The 22,638-nt window shown below is 41.5% G+C and overlaps 1 protein-coding gene across 1 annotated transcript; it reads right to left on the reverse strand.

Annotated features, from left to right (window-relative positions):
- Positions 1 to 1,276: 1,276 nt before the first annotated feature.
- Positions 1,277 to 3,137, reverse strand: LOC147627045 (uncharacterized). Its single transcript, XM_086815229.1, has 2 exons — positions 2,914 to 3,137; positions 1,277 to 2,010 (listed from the first exon to the last, which is right to left on the reverse strand). The coding sequence occupies exons 1-2, from the start codon at positions 3,122 to 3,124 to the stop codon at positions 1,277 to 1,279; spliced, it is 945 nt and encodes a 314-aa protein (XP_086671355.1). The 5' UTR covers positions 3,125 to 3,137.
- Positions 3,138 to 22,638: the final 19,501 nt, after the last annotated feature.

The following is a 22,638-nucleotide window of genomic DNA, read 5'->3' on the forward strand; positions in this document are numbered from 1 at the left end:
ACTTTGTATGTAAGCCTATATACTTATATTTGTTAACTTCTATATTCACCTACAATTGGTTATTTATCTAGTAACATATATGTTTGAATTTCAAATTTAAAACCGTCTCTAATATGATTAAATTAAACAGCTATTTGTTAAATTCCCTCATATATATATACATATGAAGCATGAGTTTCAAAACTTAGAAAATTAAGTCTTATGTACTAAGATACTAAAAGAAAAGATGTGTGTACTAATAAATTATATTATGTATTCATGTGTGTACTAATAGATTATATTATGTATTCAAGTGAAAACATGCTATCTAAACCCCCTGATTTAAAACCATGTAATATTACTAGCAAACGACCCATGTGAAGCATTGGTCATAGACAAGGTCTATCTAGTACATCTAGATGTACATGTGTATCTGCAAGGATTAAGAGCTACATACATATATTTTTAATATAAGACTTGTCCATAACTTAACCAGGTTATAAATTTTCTTGGGCATTGTTATGTTACGGAGCTGCGGTTGATTGCTGTTCATTTGATTTTTGGTCTTCATCGTCAGGTTCGTTGTTAAACAATTTGTTTAAAGTGTTGTTTTTGTCCCTTTTGCATATATCAGCCCAAGTGTCGTTCAATTCCTCAAAAGAATCTTTTAGCCCCTTGAGTTTCTTGGTATAATAGTCTGCAAGGCCAAAAATAAATAAAATTGTTAGCAGGACTAGACAACATGTTCTTGAAGGAAAAACACTCGTCCTAGTGAGGAAGTGTGTACACTCAACAACTCTTCCACCCTAGGCTAGGGTAATACCATCATCTTTCAGAAAGGTCGTCAGCTTCTTGTACCTTCGCTTTTAAGAATCTCGTTCACAAGATTTGAAACTTCTTTTGCAGCAAGAAAAAAGCCTAGAGCAGTAGTATAAAAGAAAATCAAAAATTGCAGGTGACCAAAAAAAAAAGATTTATAGAGATGAGGTGGAGGCAATACGTGAGGAGAGCTAGCAACTCAAGCATGCATCTGCATATACCTGATCTGCCATGTCCAATATAGTTGTGGATAATGAACGGTCTGTGTTGATCCTTGCTCACCACCTCAGCACCACGTCCTGCCCTCTCCAGTCGACGAGTCCCTACCGCCACAGGTAGGCCTTCTGCAAGCATGGGACACACTCCTCCCAGATGCATCGTTTCTCTAATATCATGTCCTGCCGCCAAATAAGATCACCCGGTGCATGAATCAAACGACCCATCTAACAAGCACGTCGGCATGAAAGTTCTTATTATTCTACTGCCTCACCTTGTCGATCTCGTCCATGTCATCCTTAATTTCACTGGGCGTCATGATCTCTTTTATCATCATGCCCACACTCAGAATGTTACTGTTCTGAGGTGCTACGTAGAATGTTTCCTTCTCCTTGACAACACAGAGGATCTCGGTCCACTTCCGGGGCTGATGATGATGAGCAGCAATTCCAATGGGAGCAGGAAAGCGGTTGATGTACCTTAAGTGAGCAAGGCGTACTAGCGAGACATCTTTGTCATCTGTGGGGGCGTCTGCGCTATCACAGTCGACGATAACGTCAGCTTGGTATTTGCTTAATAACCAGTCCGCCTTAAGAGGACCTGTGGGCACTTTGGGCACCTGCAGAACAGATGCCCTGGCATGGTCAATCACTCTGTTTGTTATATGGCATAGGTATTGGTCGGCGTCGATCACAGGGACATTTAGGGTATACGCCACTGTCTTTTCTTGGTCTGAGAATTTACACATCTTCATTATTTCCTCTTTCTTTATCTCTACGTCTGCTACCTCCGACCAATCATCCACAATCGTTACTCTCTTTACCTCGTTCTTCTTCTTTTTGAACTCCTTTTGTAGTTCAATGATCTGATCCCTGTACTTATCCTCTACCACAAATGTGGCCTTGCACATCCTCACTCCTGGTGTGGAACCGTCTTTCGCCAGCTCCATGAACTCATCGTAAGCATCCAACCGCCACTTCTCTTCTTTGTCATCGCCTATTTATCAGTACACCATGAAAACACAAGGTTGGTTAACTTAGCTTGTTCCCAATCAAACTCTTAGGATTTTCTCAACTACTTGATAACTAGCGCAGCTTCATCCTCAATATGTCACGGTCTCGGATGACCCTGGGGGACCATGACTACACCGCATGGCAATCATTGATTCTGTGTTCTGACCGAATGTCATGTAAGATCAACTCCATCCATCATGCCATCATTAAATTGGGTCCTTAAGTGCGTGAGTACTAAACATAACCATATATCCACCAATGGAGAAGTGAAATGATTGTAAATTACTATGGGCAACTTGTAGTAGAAGATGAATTATGAATACCGTACCCATTTCAAAAGCTCCACACAGCTTAGGCTCTCACATTAAAAACGAAATTAAATGGCTCAAATGTAAATTAAAGATGCATGATGGCAAGGTTAAAAAGACATCAACTAGATTGTAGGCAATGACACAAGACAACAGAATGAATGCTCATAACAGGCAACAGCCCAAGCCTCTATAATAGAATTTGAAGGGCGCCCCTATATATTTTTTCTTTCCCTTTTGAAAGGCTTTGTTTTAACTTGCTTTTTTCTTTATGAAAAGATTGGAAGAGAATAATATAACTAAAATATCCAAAAACTTGAGTCTAATCCTGTTTTCACCCTTCTTGTTGGGAAGGTTTTGACCCCTTTGGAAGGGTATCTGTAACCTTCAAATTCTAGCCTTGTTCAGAATCCAAACATGAAAAATTAGTGATGTCAAAATACTCCAAACATGAAAAATTAGTGATGTCGAAATACTCCAAAGTATGGCTCTGCACAACTCTTTTTTTAAAATAAAAAAATTCATAGCTGCTCGGATCAAGGTGACGATTGATGGAAAAATTTTGTTGGAAGCCTCACCCCCGCGAGAGAGGACCGCTGTTGGGCAGTAGTGCCAGAAAGGAACTGCCAACTGCGAGAAGATTCGCTGCTTGTTCTCGGAGGCGTAATAATCCTTGGCGATCATGGTGACTGAAAACCCGTCTTGAAGCAACCGCAGGGCAGTGGTGAGACCATTCACCCCGCCCCCAATAACGAGTATGTGCGCCTTAGTAGCCTCTGCATCACCCATTTCTCTGTGTGTACAGAGCAGCAGATGCCTTATAATATGGTTTTGTGATCTATTGCATCTCAGCGCTGTTGGCTCAGATATATATATATATATATATATATATATATAGGGCAAGCACGTACAACATCATGAAGAAGGCCGGCACATACAACATCATAGAAGCAGTTCCGTGCCAACACTAGTAAAAACAATAGACATCGAGGAAGAGTGTGAAAAACCAGAGTATAGATGTATAGTGCATTTTCCACGTGAAATCCAAAAAATATCTCATCGTAGATTCAAAGGTTTTAGAATTGGAACTTTTGGAAGAGGGTGAAATGTTTTTTCTTGCGCACACTACATAGAGGTCCCATTTTGCGTCGAATTTCAGCCATGCACGAGCCTACAATTTGAAAGACAACCCCAAAATTTTAATAATACTCCATTTATTGTGAAGTATACTACTGTTTTTTTGAACTCTATGTTTTTTTTAAGTGTAATTCTTTTAAAAAAAGTGAAGGACGTATCCGTAGGGCCCCCATCAACCTTCAAGTTCTAGGTGTATCGTGTGCCACTGTACGGATGCGTATGGACATAGTATATTGACTCTTGAGCACCACATTAACAATTACATAACATGTGGTTAGTTGAGGAGTAAATGTCTTGCACACCATATTAAAAAGTGGTTTGTCACTTGGTTGAGATGTTAAAGCCTTCAAAAACGGAGAAAAGGGAGGTGAGTGGGGCTAGGGCTGGCGAGTGGGGGAAGGGATTTATAGTATACTCAATACGGTTTTTTTCTTTTTCTTTTTGCTTTTAGAGATGGGCTAACATCAAAGTTGCTTTCTTAAGTTAAAAAAGTCTAACACCATCCAATTACACAAATTCTGTCTATTTAACTAAATGCACATTACGATTGTTTTAAATTATGAGTACACCAAAAAATATCTATTTTATTAAATATAAATTGAAAATATTTTTTAAAAAAGGGCCCTTCATATGTAGGGTTCATCTTTTTTCACCCTTCTATGTGAAGGGAAAATTTTCTTTGAAACACTTCTCTAGGAGTATGCCACTTGTCAACACACATCTATTGTAGGTCAAGTTCTATTCGGAAGAGATCTGCAATGTTCAAAATTGAAAATTGAATGGGGGGAGCATTTAGAGGATTGAGTACACCATATTCATAACATATGGTAGGTTGAGAAACCACTGCCTCTTGGACTGTGGACAAAATATGAACATGTGGTTGATGACTCGGTTGGGGAGTGAAAGCCTCGAAGGACAACTACTCCACAACTAGCACTTATTTACATGTAGTCGGTGACTCAGTTGAGGAGTTAAACTTTAAAGCCTTCAAGGGGCATTTACAACTACTCGGTTGAGGAGTTGAAGCCTTGAAGAGACATTTTCAAGACTCACACACCATGGGACTAGTTGATCCGTAACCATAGCATTTACAACTACTTGGTTGAGGAGTTGAAGCCTTGAAGAGACATTTTCAAGAGTCACGGACCACGAGAGTAGTTGATCCATGGTTATGGATCTACTGCGCCCATACCATTTACAACTACTCTATTGAGGAGTTGAATGGACGATGGGAGCAATTGGATCAACTACTCCCAATTGAGGAGTTGAATGGACCATGGGAGTAGTTGATCCATGGTTATGGATCAACTACTCCCATGGTCCATGACTCTTGAAAATGTCTCTTCAAGGCTTCAACTCCTCAACCGAATAGTTGTAAACAAGATGATCACTTTTCTTTTGGGTCAAGGATTTGAAGTGGGCAATGGACATACTACATAATCTAGGAGATTGATGTAACATTGTAGGCCCTATCCTCATATAGGTATTTTATAGGTTGAGGAGTTAAAGTGGATGTGGTGTAGGAGAGGTCCGGACTCCGTGCCAAGTTCAGGAGACGGAAAACTGGTGGTCACGAGTCCCTTGCCATGTAGTCGTTATAATCAATATATATATATATATATATATATATATATATATTAAATTGGCTAGAATTAGAAAGTACAGCACAACACACCCACGGGTTAGGTTAAATTTCGGGGAGCCACGATACGTGGCACCCTGCGGGCCCGATCACCCGGTCAGTGGTGGCTGATGACGGGCCCATCTGTAGACATGTGTCCATAAGATATTATGGACATGTGTGCATATCATGTGTGTGCTCGCGGTGCAGTGGATAGATGCTTCGCCTTCCGTGGCAAGGACCCAGGTTCGACACCTGCACTGTCAGTTTGATAATTAACTCGCAACTCTCATCACAATAAACGCCTGCACTGATGTCAATTTGATCATCATTAACGCGCAACTCTCATCACAATAAACGAAACTGGCATCTCGATTCTCTATATAAGAACTAGTACCTAGCCTAGCTTCGACTCCCCCAGGCGCAGTGCCTCCTCAACATCGCACATTGCCTAGTTATTATGACACATCGCACATTGCCTAGTTATATAATATCATCAAGCAGTTATTATTTGCCGGCATGGCTAATCAAGCTGCGTCTGGGATATCGCGGGGGTTTAAGCCCCATGCACTTGTAATCGGAGGAGGGGTGAGTGGTCTTACCACGGCCAAGGTCTTGCTCGAGAAGGGCTACAAGGTCTCCGTGATCGGCCATGAATATGCATCCATAAAGAAACCAATTACCTCCCAGATAGCAGGTGCCCTTTGGGAGTGGCCACCAGCTGTTTGCGGTAGATCAGAGGACGCCCCTGCTCCCTCCAGTTTTGAAATAATCACGCTGGTAGAAATCCAATTCTAACTTTACGCTTTACATGGCGCTGTTGCAGGCTCGCACAACACCGACCAGCAAAGTCTCGAAAGGTCGCAAGGTTGGTGCATGAAATCTTTCCACGAGTTCGAGAAAATGGAGAAGGACGCCACTCCCGGCGTCCGCATGTGCATGGCCAACTTCTTCTTCCAAGAGAGCATCGATGGTAACGACCTCGAAAACAGGAAGCGAGAAGGGATGAAGAAGCATGCCGCGCTGGAGTACAGGAAGTCTCTCGATATTGTGGAAGAGCTTGGCGTCAAGGAAGAATATGGGATTAAGGACGCGTATCAATACAAGGCGCCTGTTATTGACACTGATCAGTACATGGGCTGGCTGACCGAAGATGTGTCAAACAATGAGAATGCCCGTCTTTTCCAGCTGCTGAAGCCCTTGCGAAAAGAGCTGAGGGAAATGGAAAAAGGCTTGCTATCTCTGTACAAGGCGGACCTGATAATTAACTGCACGGGCCTGGGGTCGAGAGAATTGGCAAAGGATGATTGTGTCTACGCACTTCGCGGAGCCGTTCTTCGGCGTGTGGCCGACGTCCTCGACGAGAAGATCAAAGGGAAAGAGGACGGCAACCTTCCTCAGGCGATGTGCATCTCCCTGGCTGGACGTAAAGATGCAACCGACATGGTATTCATCGTTCCTCGCAACGACAATATCGTGATTGTGGGTGGTATCACGGAGCCAAATCAAACGTCACTGGACATAGATGAGGTACTACGTCATAGTGTACTGGTTTGCCTTACTCCATGTTTGCGTGTGTTGCCGTGCATTTATTTAATCACCACTGCAGAAGAAGAGCGCTAAAGCTAATTACAATATATTGTCAGAAAAATCATGCTCCTGTGAAAGATATGTGGGAAAGAAACGTCATGTTTTACCCTAAACTGGAGAAGACACCTCCTGATAACCTATACCCAATCGCAGTTGGACTTCGGCCTGCTCGACGCGGTGGCGTGCGGCTTGAGCACGAGGGTGGCACTCGCATTATTCACAACTACGGACATGGTGGTTCAGGTATATTATATTTATTAGTCAAATAGATAGTGTATATTAGTGACTCATACCGTAATTTCGAGCCCCTTCAACGTTCGTCATGTAAAGCCCCTAAAATTCAAGCTGACAGTCTGTTGCTTCCGCGATTTCAATCGGCTCTCTGATTTGATCCGAGGTCAGTCAGTGGCCATTTCAATCTCAACCCGCCGTGTAGCTGTGGTCTGTAGGCAATTACGTCCATGGATAAATCCCAACCACGCATTTGAAGAAGAAAGCGTGATTCATAATTTCCTATGCTAAGGTCATCACATTTTTTAACTCACATTTGGCTGCCAGGTTTCAGTTTCTCCTTCGGATGCGCAAATGAAGTTGCAGAGTTAGCAGATAACATCACCAGAAACAACGGTGGATAGCTACCACTGATTCTAGTACCTTGCATCCTTATATCGCCGGACTTGATGAATATTTGATCAATATGGTTTTGCCTTGCAGGGAATTACATCACGGAAAAGCTAAAGGCCATCGGTCAAGAATTGGAGGTGAGTAGTTTTTATATTAAAGATGTCGACACTGGGCTATGAATGTGATTTCTGGAGTCTGTGATTTTTTGACAGACACGATTCATAACGTGATTAACTTGCATTGCTGACCATGCACAGAATCTCAATAATAACCGGAAAAAGGAGTCCCTAAGGACCTAGGGTCTCCAGAGGGCATGAGCTATACAGCAATCAAAATTAAAAGATTGTCGTCATACTATCAGCTAGAAAATCTTTTCGAGGAGAATTAATTATCATGAGACTGAATCATCCACTTAAGAAGCCCCATATGTATTATATTTGATAGTTTTGTTATATGTATTATATTTGATAGTTTTGTTATTTGGTAATCTTGACACTACTATTAATAACACATGCTTTATATAGCTGGACATGGTGCTGTCTCTTTAAAATAATATCAATGCATAGATTCTCTTGGCACATGTTAGATTTTGTATGTTACCATCTAGTTATGTTAGCAGTCATCTCCTGTCTGTACCATATTACTCAGCAGGGAGTGAAGGCCATTGTTGTGGGTGTGCCCACCCGTGTATGAGTTTTCTCTATTTTTCCCATTGTCCATTTTTCCCATGTATGATATAGTCTATGGTTATGTTAGCAGTCTGTACCATATTACTCAGTAGGGAGTGAGGGCCATTCGCCTCTGTATGAGTTTTATCAATTTCTCCCATTGTCCATTTTCCTAGTTGTGGGGGTGCTATTTTTCCTAGTTATAAAAGATGTCGATGTTGGGCTATGAATGTGATTTCTGCAGTAAGTGATTTTTTGACAGACACGATTCATAACGTGATTATCTTGCATTGCTGACAATGCACAGAATCTCAATAATAACCGGAAAAAAGGAGTCCCTAAGGTCTACAGAGGGCATGAGCTATAGCAATCAAAATTAAAAGATTGTCGTCATAATATCACCTAGAAAATCTTTTCAAGGAGAATTAATTATCATGAGACTGAATCATCCACTTAAGAAACCCCATATGTATTATATTTGATAGTTTTGTTATTTGGTAATTTTGACACTACTATTAATAACCCATGCTTTATATTGTTGGACATGGTGCTGTCTCTTTAAAATATTATGAATGCATAGATTCTCTTGGCACATGTTAGATTTTGTATGTTACCCTCTATGTTATGTTAGCAGTCATCGCTTGTTTGTACCATATTACTCAGTAGGAAGTGAGGGCCATTGTTGTGGGTCTGTCTGCCCATGTAGAAGTTTTCTCCATTTTTCCCATTGTCCATTTTCCTAGTTATGGGGGTGTTATTTTTCCTTGTCAACCTATAGGTGTGGTTGGTAAGGTGGAGCCCGTTACTTTTTTTGTTGGTGGCCGACTTGTATTTTTGTTGGTTGCGCTGTGGTGGGCTTTCCATAACCATATGGTTGATGTCTTGCCAGATGTTGATAGCAAGCAGGGACATTGTAGTTCTTGCATTCGTGGGAAGCAGTATAGGGAGTCTTTTCCGAAACAGGCTACTAGGCTAGCTTTGAAACTTGTGGAGTTGGTACACAACACTGACTTGTGTAAACCTATGCAAACCCCATATTTGGGAGGATCCTTATATTTCATAATGCTTGTGGATGATTGTAACAAGTTTACATGGGTGTATTTTCTTTCACAAAAGGACCAAATCTTTGCTCAGTTCAAGGATTGGTATGTTTTGGTGGAAAAGGAATCTAGATTGCAAGTGAAGACTATTCGAGCTTACAAAGGAGGGGGGTTTTTTGCTAATGCTTTTGTGCGGAGCATGGCATGAAGTGGGAGTTGGCCAATACAGGGTCGCCTTCTTCAAAGACTGGAGTGGTTGAGCGTAAGAACAGGACTATGCTGGAGATGGTGAGAACGATGTTGGAGCATCATGATCTTCCTCGTCCACTTTAGGAGAGACTGTGGCTACAGTTGTCCATATCCTCAACCGATCTCCAACGACTTCAGTGCCTACGATGCATCCATTTGAGACTTATTTTGGTAGGAAACCAAGTGCCTCCCATTTTCGTGTTTTTGGAAGTGATGCCTATATTCACATAGCAAAGAAGCAAAGAGGAAAGCTTGACTCAAAGTCCCAGAAGCTTGTTTTTGTGAGATATAACTCTCCAAAGGCTACAAGTTATACAACCCGTAGTAGAATGAGGTTGTTGTCAGCAAAGATGTCTTTGCTGAGCATGTTCCAACTTCCACTGTTGAGGAGCCACCACTTCTTGGAGAACTACATGAGTATGAGAATAATTCCCACGCTATTGTTCCAGCTAGCCATTCTCAATCAGTTGTAGAGGTTGAGCCTAAGGTTGGCCACAGCAACATGCAGGAAGCTTCGCGTTCTGTTCGGGTACCAAAGTGATTGTTGGATACCATTCGGGAGTCAAGTGTTACAGAGTATCCCTCCGAGTGCATCACGGAGGATGGACCTCTCGGAGATCACATAGAGTTCATGATAAAAGTTAGTTAGAGGAGCTTTTACAAGTGAACGATGCATTGATGTCTTGTATCATTCGGGACAAAGAGTCTACTTAAATTAAGGAAGCTCTTTCCTAGGAGACTTGAAGGAAAGCCATGCAAGTGGAACTTGAAGCCATAGAGAAGAATAGAACTTGGGAGTTGGTACCAAGGCCATCAAAACGGTAAGTCATTGGTGTCAAGTGGGTCTACAAGACCAAGTATACATCCGATGGGTCTGTAGACAAGCACGTGATCAGACTTGTGGCTAAGGGCTATGCTCAGCGGCCTAGCATTGACTATATGGACACTTTTGCCCCAACAACTAGGATGACTATGATTCGGACAATTCTTGCCGTTTCCTCTTGTCAGTAGTGGCCAGTGTATCAGATGGATGTGAAATCTGTGTTCCTGAATGGTGACTTGTAAGAGGAGGTATATGTTGAGAAACTTCCAGGCTTTGAGGTTTCAAGATCAAAAGGTATGGTTTAGAGGTTACGAAAGATCTTATATGGTCTTAAACAAGTTCCCAGGGCTTGAAACCAGAAGATTGATTCTTTCTTTCTTAGAAAGGGTTTCCAAAGATCCGTTGCAAATCCAAACTTGTATCTCTTTTGGAAACATGGTATGGTCACCTTGATTATTCTCTATGCGGATGATCTCATTCTCACTAACGGTCATATGGAGCACATCGTTGTGATAAAGGCTGCCTTGTCATAGGAGTTTGAGATGACGGGTTTAGGCTTACTTCATTTCTTTTTGGGATTGGAGATTTGGCAGACCCAGAGGGGGTTCTTTGTTTCTCAACAACGATATGTTCATGAGTTGTTAGAGACCTTTGGGTTGGAGAACTGCAAGCCTACTTTATCTCCTATGGACCTGAATACCAAACATATTGTACATGATCCTTGTGAGCAAGTTGATGCCTCCTTGTATCAAAAACTTGTCGATTCATTGATTTGGTTGCTGATCACCAGATTGGACTTGAGTTTTCCAGTGGGATTGTTGAGCTCATTTATGCATACACCTTTAAAAACTCATTGGAACACAAGTTTACGGATCTTGTGGTATTTGCAAGGTACAAAGGATCTTGGACTCTTTTATAACACTCGAGGGGAAACGAAGGACCGAGTCAGTCTTCGAGGTTGGAGTAACTTTGATTGGGGAGATCTAGACATGAGAACAAAGGTTACTTCTTGGGAAGATTGGGTTTCCACAAAAGGACCCCACGATCATCAGTGCAACAACCAAAGTTGTATAGCTATTTCTCGGAACCCATTCTTCTGGTGAGCCATGTACTTTCTATGCACTTTTTGTGTACCTTTTTCAAGCATCTTCCTTGTATATATTTTACATATTGTTTTTGCACACCTGTAAGAAAGCATATCTTGAAACACAATAATCTTTCAAAATCAATGAAGTGTGTTATCACCATCTATTTATTCCCACTCTATCATATCAAACTAAGTGTATTGAATATCATGCTTTTGAGATATTGACCAATGACTTAGAGTTGGACAATGATTTGTGATGAAATAATGATGTGCTATAGCCTATAGTATCTATTGAATTTGCTTGAACCTTTTTCTTCAATGGAGATGACCTAGGTAATTGTCACATGCATCCTGCACGTGGATGCCACATGGACATATTTCTACAGTAGGTACAGGACCTAGAGTGGAAAGTGGCGCCATGTGAGCCCCAGTCCGGGACGAATTAACCAAGGTTCCACTCTAAGCGTCCAAGGTCAGGTGTACAAGTCCCATGGTCTTGGTCAAGTGGTCAGGTGTACAAGTCCCATGGTCTTGGTCAAGTGTGCATTGTCCTCCACATGAAGTAGTGCCAGCCCGTACTCTAAGAATGATGTCAGGTGTCCTGAGTGTTTGGTTTGCAACTCTCTAGAATGATGCCAGGCATCTTTCTAGAAGCATGTAGTGCATGTAGAAGAAGGGAACAGCCCTTAAGGGTACCCTACGAAGGGATGTGTATTCCTTGAGTAGGCAAGGGGTAGGCCTTAGGCCACAAGGTCAGGTGTACAAGTCCCATGGTCTTGGTTAGGTGTGCATTGTCCTCCACATGAAGTAGTTCCAGCCCGTACTCTAAGAATGATGTCAAGTGTCCTAAGTGTTTGGTTTGCAACTCTCTGGAATGATGCAAGTGCCGGAATGATGGCAAGCATCTTTCTAGAAGCATGTAGTGCATGTAGAAGGGAGCTGTAACATACCCATCTTCACTAATAAAGAAATGTCCATGTAATAGATAAATTTATGAGTTTTTATGATATAAAAATCAATGATTTTATAAAATGAGTCATTTCTACTTAGAATCTTCAAATTTTGAGCCCAAATTTCGAATTTGCGCGTGATTTTACGCTAATATAAGATTTTACAGCATCCAAAACGGACACCGGATCAAGCTTATACGCAAATTTCAGTCATTTTTTGTTAAAACCTTTAAACCTTAATAAATGCACGACCGGGCGTCTGATTGACGAACGGTCTGCACCCCAATGACCAAGAGCATCTCGGACAAAAAAAAAAAATTCGCCCCTCGGAGCGGTCCGGCACGCAAATCGAGGCAGGCGCCCCAAATTTGGGGATCCTACCCCAAAATTTGGACCGTACACACTTACCAGGGTGCTTGTACAATGGTCGCACAAGAACCAAAGGACGGTCGCCCACTATGTGGTCCATACGTACCGCTACGTGGACACCTATGTTGCCCCTGACCCGATAAGGTACATGCGTACCACTCCTTTCCTTGTTGTTAACCGACATCGTACCTTTCCCCCTGAGCCATGCAGGCCACTGATCCACAGACTTTGCTGGTACACCGTCCTTTCGTCCCTGCTTTGTACAGTGTCCACACCCATACCCCACAGTTATATAAACCCCGGGGGTGCTCCATGAGCAACACGCATTTCTGCGTAGCTTATGCTCTGCTGTGCCGCCATCCGTACCGCCTTCTGTCCCAATGCAGTGTACTTGCTATAGCACAGCCGCCCCTTGCAGCCACCCCTCTCCACACCCCCTCATTTGCCACTTTTCAGATAAGGCAATTTTCCTCCATCCTCCTCTTGCTAGGAGGCAGTGTCCTTAACTCTTCTCCCCGCGGCGCGGCCCAGCCACCCCCCCTCGTGTGAAGAGACTTACAGCAGCCCTTCTCCCCTTCAGCAAAACGTTTTTGTGTTGACATCTCACAACCTCCCCCATTTGTGTGGACTTTAGCAAGAGGTTTTTGCCTTGAGAGGGTTCATGCGCTGTGGTCTTTTGCTCATACGGTGAGCAAACGATCTCAGAATTGAGATCTGACTAGAGCATTTTGACCCGCGACGACAGCGAGCCCTACAAGACGACGTCCAAGATGGCCCCTTCCCGGAAACATCAGAATATTACCTCGAGAGGAGCGCACAACAACGAGATTAGAGAAGATGCTCCCGATGATGCGGCTCCAACCCTCCCTTTACAAGCTCCTCAAGAAAATGGTGGCCAGGATAGCTTGGTTATCTTTTAAAGAAGAGTTTTTTTAAAATATTAGTGTTAATAAATGTGTATCTTTTCCTTTTAATAATGACATAAAATTGTATGAAGTTACGAATTGAGTGATGTTGTATTCAATCATTGAAATTGTTATCTTTAAAGAGTGCAAGTTTTTCCTGGCTTCGATGCTAACTCCGTTCCGTGCTTGTGTAGCTGGGCGGCGTCGTTAGCAAAGCCCAGGAATGGACCAAGGTATCCCTCATACCATTGGGAGAATAAGGTTCGCCGATTGAGGCGAGAGATTATGATGTTGTCTAGTTCTGAGAGGGCCCAGGCTAGTGCAGTGAATAAGCCCACCCTAGTGTGCAAACTGTTGAAATATACAAGTGAATAGGGTGTGTGCGGGAAACAAGCCCTTGGTTAGAGGCTGTAAAAGAGAATGTGTAAATGTGAAAGAACTGAAAAGGTGAGAAGAATCTACTGGGAGAGAATAAAGGGTAGCATGAGAAGATTTAGGAAGTGTGGAGATATTCTGGGAGAGGTGGAGAGAATCAAGCAAAAGAGGTGGAGTGAATCAAGGAGAAATCAGTGGGATGCTTGGATGTAAAATCTATAGATTGAGGCATTGGCCTAATGAGAATTTGCTGGTTTTTGATTATCCATGCGTACATTAAGCTATTTTTTAATTACTCACTAATCACATCTTAATTATCATCCCTAATCACTTTATTAATGATGTTGATTCTAGTATTTGATCCACCATAGCTCATCACGTTGCTGTAATTTTAACATGGTATCAAAGCCAAGCCTAGAATTCATCACGTTTATGAGCCCATTATCTAGTTAACTAGGATTAGTAGATAATTAGAAAATAATCAAAATTTTAGTTATTTTTCAACTAGCCTCTGTACCCCCAGGTGGTGGAGGAGCTCTATCTCCTTGCACACTCAACATTAGGCCAAACCCTTCTAGCCACAAACAACCATGATCCCCACAATTCAGCCCATCAAGAGAAAACATCAAACCGCCACGTAGAACTCCGGAAATTGGCTGATTAGTGGGAACCTTTTTTCTGCAGCAAATCAAAGATCTCTACTTCATCAAATCAAATCAGCCTAATTCCTCTTAGCCTCGGGGATTTTCAAGCATGCTCTACAAGATGGTGAAGTCAGAAATTGATTTGATCAAGTCTACAGTGAGATCCAAGCTCTTCATCAAATCTGCAGGTGACTTTGGTAAAACAGAGATTAAGCATTCAATGTTTGGTCAAATCTTGTGTTTCTTGGCTTAATCCTCTACTAGCCTAATTGCTATTGATGGCCTTGAAAGCATTTGAGCTCATTTGAAGTCTAAGGCCCCAGATCTGGACTCCTCGCATACTCTGTTTTCTGCACACAAAACAGAGGATTAATTTGCTAATCAATAATTAATCAGTGCTAATCAATATATTTTGGTGCAATTGAGGGTTCAAATTAACCATTAGGTATCTGATACAGATTCCTATAACTTCAGATTACAATTCGGAGTTGGTTTGATACTCCAACCATTCCGTACAAATTGGTTACCCTTGATTTAATATAATTTCTGGTAAAAATATGCTGATAAATTTATGGTAATCATCATTTTGCATTTAATCCTTGGTTAATGGCTGTAAATCTCACTCAAATTCAAGATTATTCACAACCAGAGTTGCATTTGGGAATGTGCATAAGAATGAATGCTATACGCATTATGTATTGGGCACATTGCATTAGTGTAAAAATGGGATCAGACACTGCCCTTGTCCAGAATAAGGCAAGAGGTAAGACCTCCCGCATAGATTTGGGTTTGCATTGCATAATGACACAAGATAAACATCAAAAACCCAAAGGAACTATCAGCAAAACATTTAAACATGCTGCTCACATGGAGCAAGAAGACCTGACGGACAAGCTCATGGCCCCAACCATGAAAGAAGAAGAACATCTCTTTCCAAGAAGAGGATCCACACTGAGAAGAAGATCTAAAGGAAGCATTGAAGGAAGACATGGACACAAGAAAAGAAGCTGCCACAAGAAGACTGAAAGAAGAGGAAGACATGGACGCGTGGAGAGAAGCTGCCACGACAAGAAGACTGAAGACCAAAGAAGATGTGAGGCTCCAAAGAGTGAGGAGCCATGTGAAAATCTCTGAGAGAGAGAGAGAGAGAGAGAGAGAGAGAGACCCCACAACCCAATGTAACCTGCCCCAACAAAGTAACACCACCTCTGAGCCACCGATGATGTAGGCCACATGGTAGATGTATGTGTGAGCACTTTAGTCAAGGTCGCGGGCACTTGTAGCCTTGGACACATAGAGAGAGAGAGAGTGTCAAGGACTATGAGTTTAGGGACTTGAGGCACTGGTCGCAGACTATCAAGTAAGAGAGAAACTTGGTATAGGGTCCAGGTGTGCTAAGTTAACTTGAGGGGAGGTGTGCTAGACACTGGTCGTTGACTATCAAGTAAGAGGGAAACTTAGTATAGGGTCCAGGTGTTCTAGGAGTATTCACTTGAGGGGAGGTGTTGAAATATACAAGTGAATAGGGTGTGTGCGAGAACAAGCCCTTGGTTAGAGGCTATAAAAGAGAATGTGTAAATGTGAAAGAACCTGTGAAAAGATGAGAAGAATCTACTGGGAGAGAATAAAGGGTAGCATGAGAAGATTTAGGAAGTGTGGAGATATTCTGCGAGGTGGAGAGAATCAAGCAAAAGAGGTGGAGTGAATCAAGGAGAAATCAGTGGGATTAGATGCTTGGATGTGAACTCTATAAATTGAGGCATTGGCCTAATGAGAATTTGCTGGTTTTTTATTATCCATGCCTACATTAAGCTATTTGTTAATTACTCACTAATCACTTCTTAAAGAGGTGGAGTGAATCAAGGAGAAATCAGTGGGATTAGATGCTTGGATGTAAACTCTATAAATTGAGGCATTGGCCTAATGAGAATTTGCTGGTTTTTGATTATCCATGCCTACATTAAACTATTTGTTAATTACTCACTAATCACATCTTAATTATCATCTAATCACTTTGTTAATGATGTTGATTCTAGTATTTGATGCACCATAGCTCATCACATTGCTGTAATTTTAACACAAACATCCCTCTGAGGAGCGGGAGAATCGAGCGATGGAGCTCGAGAGGGCGACAGGCCAGCTTGAGTCCTCGCCAGCAGGCCGACGATGAGGTGTATGGTCCCGTAGGGTTTTGCCCAGCATGTAGAGGCTGGAAGGTCGAATTCTAGATCATCGGCAGTATAAAGAAAAAGAATAAGAGAGCCGGTCTGGCTTATATGGAATTCATTCATGTATAAACTTTCTTTTATAAATCTTGTCTTTGGCATTATTGTATTATGGAAAAAGACTGTTTTAACAAACCTTGTGAAAAGGGCCTTGATTAAGGAACATGTTTATTTATGTTAACAGTGTGGTAGGATTAATTAGAAAACAAATTGACACGTGAGTAGGGTGAAAAGTGGGAGGATGGAATGCCCCGACGGTACCATCCTACGGACGGGTGGACCCGATTAGTCGGGTAGCTTTCCAATAGATTAAGTGAAAGCCCTACGCTAGATAAATAGGTTCTTGGGTAACTCTATTCTCGAAGACTAGGCCAGTGGCTGTGCCTTGCATGGATAAGGAAAAAAGCGTTGCCTCTAAAAATCAAGTCTAGTAGTTGCCCAATTTATGATTAATTACCCTATGGGTGATTTGATTTTTAGAAGATCACGCTCCCCCTGCGGGATAGGACTAGGTCTTACCTATGAATCGTATCCTTGAATCTCTACATGGTCAAGGTGTCGATGAATAGGAAATTTTCTCCAAGTTAAGACTTAGTGGACTATCTTAAGTGTTTTCCCTATTTTAGAAGGGGGGAACCTTACAATTGGTATCGGAGCCGATCTTAGCTCCTAGGATTTGCCATTTAAGAACTGTTTTGCAATGAATGTTTTACCTAACATAATGCTAATTAATAAAAACATCCTACTAAAGAAACAAGTTGAATTGATGTTTGAATGATTGTAGGAAGAGGAAGATGCCTACTCGAAGTTTCTAGTTTTCCAATACATCTTCGAGACTGCTAGTAGTCACTCCTCAAATTTCGAGTTCCGTGACACCATGGTGCACATACTAGAGAAGATGTTCCTCCCTCATTTCTCTCGTATTGAAAGAGGATGGGGTATAGATTTTTGGAGTCGTGGGCTGAGATATTTCTTCATCCGAGTAGATCGAATTGGGAACCTTACCACCGACCTAAAGCGGATTCGTTAGATTGAAAAGTTGAAGATGATCCATTTATTTTGGTTCGTCGGTACCCCAAGGCCAACACCTCTGTGACTATAGATGGGATTTACATACCTCAGGATCGCTGGGTGTATGTACTATTGTACATTTGTAACAAGTATATATGATGTTGGTGGGATGTAAATTTGCCTGCACACACACACACACACATGCACACCAAGAATTGAGTTTGTTTATATCACATAGCCTCCAATTGACCATCAAACACAGAAACTTTAACAAAGAAAGGATATTCAATGTAACTTTAAGTTGTAAGAAAGACTAGGTGATAGAATTAAAAAGATCACCATCTGTATTGAATCAAAATTCTTGAACAATGGGTGAACCATAAATCTAAAAGCTTAAGAAAGCCTTACAATCTGAATAATGATTGAACTATGAGTTTGGTAGCTTCACACAACATTGCTAAAAGATTACGAAGCTAGTTGCCCATGTGCTAACAAATCATTCTTGCTCAACTGCACTGACGTGTGATGGTGCCTCACTTTCATGTTGATTCGATTGATTCTGTTTGACCTTGAGTATTATAGCCTTTGGAATCTTGATTTTCTTTGGAAGTCGTCCACCCTTGGGCTTCCATGCCCAAATGATGCAGCTAGTGTCTTCCCACAGCGCTGAGGATCATTTATGTTCTCTCGCCAATACGTGTTCCAGTAATCCTTATAAACCTCCACATCACTTGCATTCTTCTTCTTTGAAATTGGTGCCCAATATTGTATCTGAACTTGTAGGTAGTTTATCGAGTTGTTGTTTTGATCAACATCACTTGTTGTCACTCCCAACTATATTGGGTAATTTGCATCACAAGGTTGTACAAGCACAAAATCTCCTTTAGACACATCAAGAGTCAGGTTGAACTCTTCAGCAGGTCTGTTGCACATTGGACCACAATAATGGTCCTCATTTACATCAAACCCTTCATCTACATTATCCTCCACTTGAAGGTTAAGAGGCTCAGCTTTTTCGCATACACTCCTTGGCCAAAAGTCATGAAATCCAATGTCTTCCCTTGCACTAGGGGTTTGCATGTTTAGCATAAGATTCTCCCAATAGGCAAGGACCGAATTGATCCACTTAGCATAATCACTTTGGTCTCCTTTTCTCTTGCAAGTGCTCTTTCCACCAATTGACATGTTTTTTTAAGCCCTCCACAACCTTCTCATTTTCCTTAACATACTCAAAGGGTGGCAATACTTTTGGAAAACCTTCAGGAAGCTTGGGTCCTCCCTGGTCATTTCTCTTCCATAACTCTATACTGCTTTCTGGTAACCAATCAACATTTTTGGAGTGTACTTTGTATTGCATCAAAGGTATTCCATCACTCATATAAAACCTGAATTGCAATGGCTTTGAATGTCCAATCAAGCTATCGGCTCCATCATGTAAGCATCCCTTGACAAAGCCTTTGAAGTCTGCCACCTTTTGTAGGAGAAAGGGTGCTGTGGATGCATGCTAACACACTCATTAAAGATCTTCATCAAATGTGAAAATGTGAAAATGGTTTGTTTTCTCGACTTCTCAGAGAAGCGACTAAACAATGCATCAATATCTTCATGAGTATGACCAACCATAAGAAAACCAAGCTGCACCATGTCAAACACTCCTCGTGCAACCAATAGGGATAGATAGGCAAATACATAACGATTCTTATTTTCAGAACCACAATTGTCAAGTTGCAAAAACAACAACGTCCTTGGCAATCTCTTGAAAAATGTCCTTAAATTTGATGGCATTAAACTTGAGGCATTGCCATTGCCCCTATCCTGCACATGTGTGTTAGTATGAAAGACTGACTGCATATGTGAAGAACAATTTCCCTCTGTATCCACATTTGTTTCTACATGTGTCTCTGCATTTGCATCCTCAATGCTCTGCTTGCAATATGCGTTTCTCTCCTTCAGCACTTCCATATGCTAATACAGGGCCATAGTAGACAAAACACAATTAAAAAGATGTGTTCGTGGTTCTACATCTGAGTTTTGTGAGCTTAAGTCACCATACATGTGTTTCTCTCCTCTTTCTAAGTTTCTTAAATATTTTGAGAGAGATGAAATTGTGAAGTTGGGATCACTTGGCTATAACCCCAAGGCAAAGTGACCATAAGCTGTTTGTCCATGTCCATGAGTGAGCATTCCTGTTAAGGATACTAGAAGCCTCTCAACCCCGTTGAGAGATTTAGGAACTAGTTTAATTTGTGGTATGGCAGTCTTGCTCTGGTCCATCTTATCATGTATAATACACAAATACATGTTTGGGTTCATTTCGGAAGAGCTCCTCCAAGCATAGCATAGATTTCTACAACTCATTTGCTGCGACATGTGTGCCCTTCTTTGTGCCATGTATCTGGCACGCTCCTCTTGAATTTTTTGTTGATTTCAACTTGCCCTTGATTTCCGTACAAATGTCCCATTTTGAGAAGGTGCTGGTTTTTGATAAACTAACTATCTTGAACTTTGTGTTCCACAATCTTGAGAATGATGGTTGTGACAGTGGCCGGTATTCGAATGAGACAAGTGTGTCATTCACTTCACGTAATATGTCCACTATTTGTACATTGCTGGTAGAACACGTTGGGTCTCGCGGGCTCCATGTATAGTTGTCCTTTACCTATGTGGCATTTGATCCGCATTATTATCTATGAAGCCCTATATGATTGATTTTGCCATCTCAACATGTGTCATGCCCTTCCGTATTATCCCATTGTTGCCATGATTGACATTACATGCACCATTCAAGAACTTCTTTCTGAGCCTATAGAACGTTGACTTACCAATGCCATGCATTACATACCATGCTTTACTACAAACCTTCTTCCCATCAAATGTGAACTCAAAGCACTCGTCATCTTGACCTTGTCTATAGGCCATGCCCATGCAATCCAGTACAAATGTGTATCGTGTACTATAGCTCTGTCCCCAAAAGTGTACCCTAGCTTGCATGATTTTGGATCTATCTCCAAATTGACAAGATCGCTTCTCGCAAACAATCAATGGTTGCAACGTTGTGAATGTTTGCAACATCACATTTTTTGCTAGCTCCATGGGTTTTATCGTAATTTTTCATTACCCTTACCCTATGGACATAGCTCCTTTTCTTATTTGTCCCTTCAATGATATCATAGTCAGTGATCATGGCATCATGGTGTCTGTCATCAGAACTATCGCCATCATTGCCCTCTACATCATCATCCTCTTTTTCATCACTTGAATTGTTTAGGCTGTCAATATTTTTTTGCATGAAGTGATCTTGAATACCCTCATCAATAGAAGAAGATTCTGTGTCCTTCACTAATGGTTCACCATTCTCAAATGTGAGTTGCCTGATTGGCCAACTAACCAAATTCAGACCTGAAACACAAGTTGAACTTGGACGCAAAGATCCTTCTATAATGACACCCAAGCTACTCTCCCCTAGTTCTCTACAATTTATAGCCTCGTATGGGTGGACCAACAATACTACTCTATTGCCAAGTTTTGTAGATCTGTTGTCATCCCCAAAGGATGACACTTTTCTCTTTCCAGCTCTCCCTATCTATAAAGTGATCTTCTTGATCAACAAGAAGTTCCGCAAAATTATCCTCTTTGGTATTAGTAATGTCTTTGTCCATAACAAGGTTGACCAATGGCCATTTGATGATGCTTCCAACTGCGTGAGACATTGTTCTTGCATCCATTGTGGTAAATGGAATGAGAAATGTGTCATCAAAGCTTTGTTGAGAACATGTATTGCTGCACATGTCTCACCAATGAATTGAAAACCATATGTTTGAGATGCATCAATGGAATGAATAACCTCGCATGCCTTCCTTTGCAGAACCATCAATGAGAAACACTGAAGCACCTTGTTTTAGACCCTGCAATCCCTGAGAAAATCAAGATCTCAATAAGAAAGATTGAAGCGATGTTTTTACGGTAGTACACAAAACTATAAATGTAATTCAATTTCAACATGAGTTCAGGCTCCAACCAAAGTTTGAATCTCACCTATCAATGCTAGTTTGCTAGGAGGCTAAGCTCCATCTAAAGCTTGAGCCTTGCCTACATATGCTAGCTTGTTATAATAGGAGGCTCCATGAGCCTCACCATCATATGTTAGTTTGCTAGGAGGCTCCAGTTAAAGTTATCATCCTCACTTGCATAATATATTAGTTTGCATATGTTAGCTAGAAGGGTGGGCTCCTCCAACAAAAGTTTGAGCCTCACCCATGGATGCTAGTTCGCTTCTAGGAAGCTGAAAGTAAAGTTTGAACCTCACCCACAGATGCTAGTTTGCTTGGAGGCTCCAACCAAAGTTTGAGCCTCACCTTCATATGCTAGTTTGTTATTAAAGAGGTCCCAATTGAAGTGATAATCCTCACCTCATGTATATGCTAGTTTCCCAAGAGGTAGGCTTCATCACCCTCTGCATCTCGCCACACCGTTTCATTGGGATATTGAGTCAAGGTATGGTGTCAATTAGCCATAAATGTTTCATAGCTACAAAAGGCAAAGGTGAGTGGTTACAACAACAGCAAAGGCAAAGAGAAAGCAATAGAGAGAAATAATATGCTAGTGAAGAGAATGTGACATGGAAATGAGCAAATGGACATTGGATTTGAGACTCTTCTCCTTCGTGAGGCTCAAACTCAAGTTTGAGCCACTATGCATTATATAGATTTTAGTTGAATTTTTAATCGCATAGTTTATAAGTATATTTGGGTGTATGGGGAAAGAGGGAAGAAAAGAAGAAATCTCAAGCTCAAGCTCAAGCTCAAGGCTCAAACTTGAGTTTGAGCCTTATCTATTATACAAACAAGTAGGAATAGAGAGGGAAGCTAGGATAATCCCAGAGAACAAGTGGGGTGTGGGTGAAGAAGGGTATATAAACAAAAGTGAAACTAACTATAATCAAAAGACCTCGGACCTGGGCCTAGGCTTGGGATTGGGATTGGGAT

This window comes from Cibotium barometz, chromosome 21 (genome assembly GCF_041138505.1).
Source record: "Cibotium barometz isolate CiBa-2024 chromosome 21, ASM4113850v1, whole genome shotgun sequence".
In the NCBI taxonomy this organism is placed as follows: domain Eukaryota; kingdom Viridiplantae; phylum Streptophyta; class Polypodiopsida; order Cyatheales; family Cibotiaceae; genus Cibotium; species Cibotium barometz.

Bases quoted from the DNA above. Each gene is read 5' to 3' on its own strand.
- LOC147627045 (XM_086815229.1), bottom strand. From the start codon at position 3,124: ATGGGTGATGCAGAGGCTACTAAGGCGCACATACTCGTTATTGGGGGC. The intron at 2,011-2,913 runs GTGAGGCTTCCA...ACTGATAAATAG, and splicing joins AGCGGTCCTCTCTCGCGGGG to GCGATGACAAAGAAGAGAAG.